Raw genomic sequence first — 8,408 nt, 5'->3', positions numbered from 1 at the left:
CTCCTGCCAGGCTGTTATTGAAAATAAGAACTTGTTCTTAATTAATTTGCCTGGTTAAATAAAGGTTAAATAAAAAAATTAAAAAAATCTGAATATTCTTGAATAAAGATGCATTTACTTGAAGTAAAATTAGAGGTTGACTGATAATGGATTTTACAGATACCGATAATACCGATACCGATTAATCAACCGATACCAAACAGAAACTAAAATATTTTGCAAAAAAATATTTATATATCATTATATATTGTTCACAGTTCATAAATGTTAACAAAAGCAACTTCAAAATTTTTAAATATATCGGTGAATGTTGACATTTTTTTAAACGTTACATCTTTAAATATCTACACAAAGGCCATAGTATTGAAATTACATACATATGGTTATTGTATACTCTCACAGTTTAACTGCTTTTATTTTAAAACACTTGTGATTATCTAATCAAAATAACAAACTCACAGTTATCACACACACATGTCACGTCGCATTCAATTCAAGTGGCGGTCTAAAACAGTTTATTTAATCACCAAATGAGCAAAAGTTTACTTTAAGAATGATCAAAAAGCGACATAGATTGAAGTTTGGTGTTTAAAACAAACTGAAAGAGAAAGAGCGATATATATTACAGCTCTCTATATGAAGCATACAGACTTTATTAGAGCCACGGAAAGACAAAGGTTTCACTGAAAAATGCACAATACACAATCTTCCAGCCCAGGGCGAAGTCATTATGTACATTAACAACGATCTGGAACAGATATGATGTAATTTAATGTAAAGCTATATGAATGGTGTTCTGCGGCGTGCAGGATTTCTGTCGACTGAATGAACATATCAGTTTGCTTTCTCACGTCACTAGTTTTAAACATGCAACTTCACTGGCTAACAAATGCTTTAATGTGACCAGATGGATATAAACTAATGCAAATAGATGGTAATTGTGACATTAAATATTTCAGTCGGACTTGCGTGTGTTTTGGTCGCATTGTTTTAGCCACTTGAGGTGCTGCTAATGTGTGCGTCTGCTGTTCTTTCTCCACTAATGCAGCATCTAGTCAACAAATTAATCACTTAGTAATGATATGAAAACATGCACTATAGTATACTATAGCACTATAGTTCATTGTCGATGTTTTAAATCCGCATAATGACTGCAGAGTTTCAGCCGCTCCAGTAACAGACACAACCCGTAAAAACCATCAGCATGGGTTTTTACCGATAATGCCGATTAATCGGCAAAACCGATACATCGGTTGACCTCTAAATAAAATGTCACCTTTATTTCTGTACAGTACAGATTGCGTCAAAGCAGCTTCACAGAAATAGCTAAATCAATTATGGAAACTCAACTATGGAGACAGTTCAGATTCTAGACAATAGTGTTATTATTTAGCTCAAGATCCATAACAGTGTTAATCAACCAGCGATAGGCAGTTCTACAAAGATATTATTTATAGAAGTGTACTTTTATATGACAGCGGTGTAGTAAAAACAGAACATTTTTCTTTTGTGCTTTGCACATACAGACAATAAAAAATTCCCCGTTCACATGGATCCACAAAAACGACTTAAAAACTGTATTATTCATGTCAGGCCAGTCATATCTTTGTAAGGAAACACTATGCAAACACGTAATACGCACACACATGAATTAGCTTTTTTGTAGTCTACACGAAGATGATAGCAGGAAAAAAATGTGCATGTTTTCAAAAGTTTACATTTAAAACACTTTGGCTGTGAAAACGAATGATTAAAATGCACGTAAAGTACATTGTTTTTAGTTGAAAATGGTGTCGTGTAAACGCCACCTATGATGTTTTCTGAAAGAATGTACCAAAATTAAGTGAGTTTTTGCTTAAAACCAGAAAAAATATCTTAAGAAACAAACTGTGCTGAAAATACTTTGCCTAATTTGGTGCCTAATGGCCTTTTAAAAGTTGCTTGTAAATCGCTTGTTATGTTACGCTTGTTATTATCAGCAGATCTTGGGTTCAGTTTGTTTTCTTTCAGTTAGCACAGGTTTTGTGTTTCTTTTTGGAGCTGGTTGATCTTAGGCCTCATTGATATGAGCTTATGCACCTATATTATGTTTTTGCCTATGATCCATCTATGATCCATCAGTTCTAAAAAGAAATAGGTAACACTTTACAATAAGGTTCATTAGTTAACTACATGAGTTAACATGAACTAATAATGAATTGCACTTATACAGCGTTTATTAATCTTTGTTAATGTTAAGTTCAACATTTACTAACACATTATTAAAATTGTGTTAACATTAGTTAATGCACTGTGAACCAACATGAACATCTGTATTTTTATTTTACTAACATTAGCGTAGATTAGTAAATACAGTAACAAATGTATTGCTCATGGTTAGTTCATGTTAGTTAATATATTAACTAATGTTTAACTAATGAACCTTATTGTAAAGTGTTACCAAGAAATAGAAAACCTGTGCTTATTGAAAGAAAAATAATTTGGAAATAATATAGCATAATGGGGAAAAAAGTAATAATAATAAGCAATTTTTGTAGGGTAATTTTTGCTTTTAATTTTTGATCAGCAATACCACAAGTGTAACCAAAAAATAAAATAAAATAAATTCAAATTTTTGGGAAGTTGTTTTACCCTGTATGAGCAAAGTCAGTAAGTTTTAGTCCAATACTTTATTATTAACTAGCATTTTTGGGAAAAAGAAAATTCCACACAATAATTAGGGTTATTTCAAAGAGGAAATAAGATTATTTATAGATTACACCGCTCTGACCAATATTTTTTCTTATTTTAAGCAAAAACTCACTTCATTTTAATGCTTGTTTCTTCAATAAATAAATAAATTAAATTAATAAACAATTAATGTATCTTGTAACATATCTTGATTTAAAATTTTTTAGATATTTGTTCTGGAAAACAAGAAAAAATTTTTTTTGCAGAGTGAATTTTAGTAGGTATGAGTGTAAAAACCCCGCTTTAAGTCTTCTTGTCGTTGACAGGGAACGTGACGGATCTGAGGAGAAACTCGAGCCGTTTGTCGTCAAAGCCGAGAGTCTCGTGGAGCGATCGCTTAAAGACACTTCGATTCTGAGCCGGACCGGCTCGTACGGAAAAATCAACCGCTCGCTAGATTTCTCATCCCGCATTTTGGAAGACTCCAAGAAAGACGTGCCACATTGGAGCGTTCACAGAGTAGACTCAGCATCAGAAATACTAAACAGAAGTTTCACGGGCGACTCCGGCGTCAGCAGCTGGAGACGAGTCCTTCCTCTTCACGAACCTGAAGCAGATAAAGCAGGTGAGGATGCTTCGTCAGAAGAAGCAGATCCGGCGTCTCAGACGGATTCCCAAAAAGGAGATGCTGAGATTCCAGCTTCGGTTTTACCCACCTCAGATCTTCAGCCGGAGACAAAAGGTCTTTCAGAGACGCTCTCGGGATCTGAGCGCATGCCAGACGCTCTTTCTCCTCCTCCAAAAGACTCCAAACTGGACAGCAGCTTGGCTAAAAGCAGCGGCGACAGACACCAGCTGCCCGCTTTGTTCAGCGGTTTGCGAGTGTTAAAGAAAGGAGCAGTCGGAGACGAGAGGGAGACGCTTTCAGAAATCAAACCGCGAGACGCGGATCGAGCGCTGCTGAGCCTCAAACAACACGTCAACAAAACCAAACTCCAACAAAACACCAGCACTGGAGTTACTAAAAAGAAAAACGAACCCAGACGTTTATCTGAAATCACTGGTTTGCTACAGAAAGCGTCGAGCGCCGAAGTCAAACAGAACGAGGACAAATCCGACGCCGCAGATCCGAGCGCTGGTAAAACGGTGACGGATACGTCGTTTGATGCTTTAAAATCCAAATTATTCAGCTCGAAACCTGCTAAGAAGGATCCTGTGGATGCAGCGCTGGATCTGGACGCTGTCAGGAGGAAGAAGAAGAGCGATAAAGAGCTGCTGAGGTCTATCTTCGAGAGACAGCTGAGTAAAGCTCCAGTCGCTGACCCCAAGAGTCCTACAGAGGAGAAAGTATGTATTACAGATGATTTACGACACCGCAATCAAACATGATGTTGTTAACATACTTATTCATTGAAGTGTCAATCATTTCTAGTATCATATTTGCAGTAGTTATTTCTGTTTTCACACAGGGTGTGTTGCTAACACGTCAGTGAATTTATTTGACAAAAAATACTGGCAATAAATGAAGAGTTCAATTGCAAAAACAGAAAACTCCGTTTTTAACAGTTCTCAAAAATGATGTTTTTTTTATTGTGCATTCCAATTAATCTCAATCAAGCTGCAGCTGGGTCATTTTGATTAGGTTAAACGTTGCAGCTAACTAACGCAATAAAACATAATAAAAACATGATTTTTGAAAATTTAAAAAAAACTGAGTTATCTGATTATCTCAAATATTTTTTGAAGGCTTAAGAAAATTTTTCATTTCGTCCCCATAAAAAAAAAGAAGTACTATTTATTGATTGATTGATTGTTATTATTTATGCTTTTTCAGTTTTTATCTGATTTTAAGGGTACAAACAAATGTTAATAAAAATAGATTTAGATTTATAAAAATGTTAATTATCAACAAACATGAACATGATCTAGTACATTTACTAAATCTATTATTATTGTATTTTTCTGATTTTAAGCGCCCAAATGAATGTTTTTGCTAAACGTCAGTAAATGTAATTGAAAACATTTATTGGCAATAAATAATTAATTTAATGAATTAATAAATTGATTGATTAATTATTTAATTAATTAATTAATATTATTGTTTACAGGCAATGAACATGGTGCATTTTGTCCTTGTAAAAGTAGAAATACTATTAATTAATTTTTTATTATTTATCATTTAATTATTTTATGCAGATGTATGCTCATACAGATGATTTATTACATCTCCATCAACGTGATCATTCATGAAGGCATAGAAAACATTTGATCTGTTAATATGAATTAATGTACTGTGAAATAACGCAAGCAACCAGTGAACAGTGTTTTTTATAAACCAACAGTATTCATTGAAATCATTTTATTTTAATCAATATTTTAATTCTTAATTTTAATAAATGTATTTACAAAGGTTAACAACATTGCTTTTTTAATATATTGCTCATTGTAAGGTTGCGTTCACGAAACCCTTAACCAAAGAGACCTTAATGCAAAGTGTTGCTCTTTTAATTTTCTCGCATTTCAGTGAAAACCAGCTCTGAGCATTACATATATGTCAGTCTGTGTGTATGAAAATATGTTGGTGTTTTGGTGGAGATTATTTCTCTTACACTTTGATTTAATCATGCTGTTCTTGGCCAACTGGCAATTCAAGTTTTATTTACTAGTTTTTTTGCTTGTGTTTGTTATTTTGTGAGTGTTGTTGTTTTTAAAATGCTTTATGAAGTACTAAGTTTGAAAGCTAAGTGAAATCGAGTGTCTGTATTCATGCAGTGCATTGGTTTTCCTCGGTTTTCGGTTGATTAATTCCTGCACGCTGTGTGTCTCTCCTCAGTCTGAGGTCACGTCTCCGTCAGACGGTGAGGACCGAACCCCTGGCCGTCTGCTGGCCGTCTGGCCTCCACCTAAAGAGGACGGAGAGGAGAAGGTGGGCCTGCGTTACACTGAAGCCGGTGAGCGGGTTTGTCTTCACTCGTCTCCTCCACACCTTCTTTCCTACTCTACTCTACTCTAATCTAATCTAATCTAATCTGTGCCGTCTGGGCTTTAGAAGCTCAGATGTTGTTGTGTATGTTTTTATGCGTCCTGCGTGATCACACGGCTCTGTTGTGTGTCATGTGATGCTAATCAAATGCAGTTTAAGCATCATCCCGGTTTGAAGGACTGAAGGAATGAATTGCAGGAGCTTGATTCATTAAAGTACACAGAGATAATTCAGAATGAGTTTTTTTGAAAATCTAGAAATGCAGAAAGTCTCCTGTAAGGGGTAGGTTTAGGGGTAGGGTTGGTGTAGGGCAATAGAATATACGGTCTGTACAGTATAAAAACCATTACGCCTATGGAGAGTCCCTACAAGGATAGCAAACCAGACATGTGTGTGTGTGTGTGTGTGTGTTTCAAATACAAAAATAACTATTGACATAGTAACATAACATGACCCCTCCTCTTCTCCATATACACTACATCACCTGGTAGTTGATGGAAGACCAACCACCATTACACCAATGTCACACACCACAACTCACAATTGGACTAACAGGTTCACATCACATACGACAACTTCCGAGCCAACTACAAGTTTCACATCACATACAAAAACTCAAAAACAAACTACAAGTTTCACATCCCATTTGATCACTCCCGAGCACACTACAAGTTTAACATCACATACAACAACTCCCGATCATAGTATCAATGATTTTTGATCTGACCTGATGAACTGAACTTTAATCTCCACATTCGTCTCACAGCTCTATACTCTTACTTCGTTGCAGGAGGAACACCTGAGCTCGTGTACGGTGGTAGTTTGTGTTTTCTCTGGATGAATGAACTCCTGCTGTTGTTTGTGTGTTTCAGAGCACCAGGCCGCTCTCCTGCAGCTGAAGAGAGAGAGTAAAGAGGAGCTGGAGAAACTGCATGTAAGAATCCTGCAGTACTGACAGAAAACTCTAGAGGTCAGGAGAGACGGTGGGATCGAGCCCTGCGCACTGCAGAGTGTTTGGCCTCCAGATCTCAAGCCGAGGGATTTTCTGTTTAATTAGGCACTTTTATTGATTCAGTATGAGCTGTTTCTGGGTTATAGATACCTAAAACCATAAAAACCTTGAAATAAAATAAACTTTAACTGGAATTAAATGTTTGTATATATATATCAGGGTTTGTACAGGTGCTTGAATTCCTTGAAAATCTCCAAGTCAAGTCACCTTTATTTATATAGCGCTTATATATAACTATATAGATATATGTAAAAAAAAAAATAATAATTTAAATGAATAAAAATAATAATGATAATAATAATAATAATCTGCTAAATGACTAAATGTAAATGTAATAATAATAATAAAAAAATTATAGTACTATTAAAAATTTAACTGAAGTTAAAACAGAAAACATAAATATAAAACCAATTCAAAATATTAATAAAAATGATAACACTATTTCAATAACACTAAAGTAGCACGTCTGAGTGCAGTAGATCGAGTAGATATTTTAATGAAAGACTGAAATGTGTTTTTCAGAGTAACGTCACTGATGAATAACTTACAGTAAGACCAGGACCATGCATGCATTATGAAGACATGTCATGTTGGTTGTAAGGTAATGGCTAAGCAGATTCGTCCGTAAACTCGCACAGCGCTCAGTTCTTCTCCTGCTGTCAGTTTAGCACTAAATGCAGATTTACTTTAAAGCTTGATGAGTCCAGATCCCAGCAGTCCGTTTGCTGTCTGGACAGTTTGATGTTTAATCATTTTTGAAAGCACATAACACCGCCGACGACTGCTGTGGAAAATCAGTGACGTCGACGAGCGACTAGTTTACGAGCACGTGCTTTATGATCGACGCCAAGAGCCAAACTCTTGCTTTCATCATGACCACGATCTGACCTCACAAAGGCCTTCATCTGATCAAATATGAGCGCATGACCTGCGTTTCATTTCTAGAAGAGTGTTAAACCTTGTAATTGTTAACATATATATTGATTTTACACTGCAATAATAAGATGTTTACTGTATGTTTGTTTTCTAAATGAAGAGTTTGGTTCCAAAACGCTATAAATCCATTTGGATTAATTTGAGTAAAAATGTGTTTTCTTTACCAAGAAAGCGGCGATGAAAACCACTATTTTCTGTTTCAGACTTTCACATAGCATCTTTAGGTTATAATAACATTACAAATTCAAATCCAGATTTTGATTTTAAAAGATTTATTATAAAATGTTATTATTTTTTTTCCCCAAAATGCAATAAATCCATTGAATCAATATAAAAGTTATTTTTCATTTTGAAACATAGTAAGTTCCACGTATGACAGCCTCTGAACTTGATCAATACTAATCTTATATGCAGGCACTGGACTAAAAATACATTCAATCAGTCATCGCTCCCAAAATGAATTCAACGGGTCATCTTGTTAATGCTACAAATTAATTACAACAATAAAAGAACATTTCATCATGAACAATATCACATTAAACCACAGAAATTCCAAAATGATATTTCCCTTACATTCAACTTCCAGAAGTGCATTCATCTTTGCCATGTTACTTTAATTTAGTTGACTAGTGGAGTGCATGGAATGGTGCGCTGTGATTGGTTGTTACTGTCTAGAGAGCGTGAGATGGTGCGCTGTGATTGGTTGTTACTGGCTAGAGTGCGTGGAGTGGTACGCTGTGATTGGTTGTTACTGTCTAGAGTGCGTGGGATGGTGCGCTGTGATTGGTTGTTACTGTCTAGAGTGCG

At 35.4% G+C, this 8,408-nt stretch overlaps 1 protein-coding gene across 1 annotated transcript in view; it reads left to right on the top strand.

Annotated features, from left to right (window-relative positions):
* LOC107598149 (formin-like) overlaps nucleotides 1-8,408 on the top strand; it is a 71,831-nt gene that overhangs the window by 1,630 nt on the left and 61,793 nt on the right. The window contains exons 2-4 of the mRNA XM_016289422.1: nucleotides 2,997-4,017; nucleotides 5,504-5,621; nucleotides 6,526-6,587. Coding sequence (XP_016144908.1) covers nucleotides 2,997-4,017; nucleotides 5,504-5,621; nucleotides 6,526-6,587 — 1,201 coding nt within the window. The remainder of the gene's footprint in view (nucleotides 1-2,996; nucleotides 4,018-5,503; nucleotides 5,622-6,525; nucleotides 6,588-8,408) is intronic.

Source organism: Sinocyclocheilus grahami, unplaced genomic scaffold, assembly GCF_001515645.1.
Source record: "Sinocyclocheilus grahami isolate Dianchi unplaced genomic scaffold, SAMN03320097.WGS_v1.1 scaffold245.1, whole genome shotgun sequence".
NCBI classification, from domain to species: Eukaryota; Metazoa; Chordata; class Actinopteri; order Cypriniformes; family Cyprinidae; genus Sinocyclocheilus; species Sinocyclocheilus grahami.
Note: the sequence above shows the minus strand (reverse complement) of the source record. Positions and strands in the feature narration are given on the sequence as shown.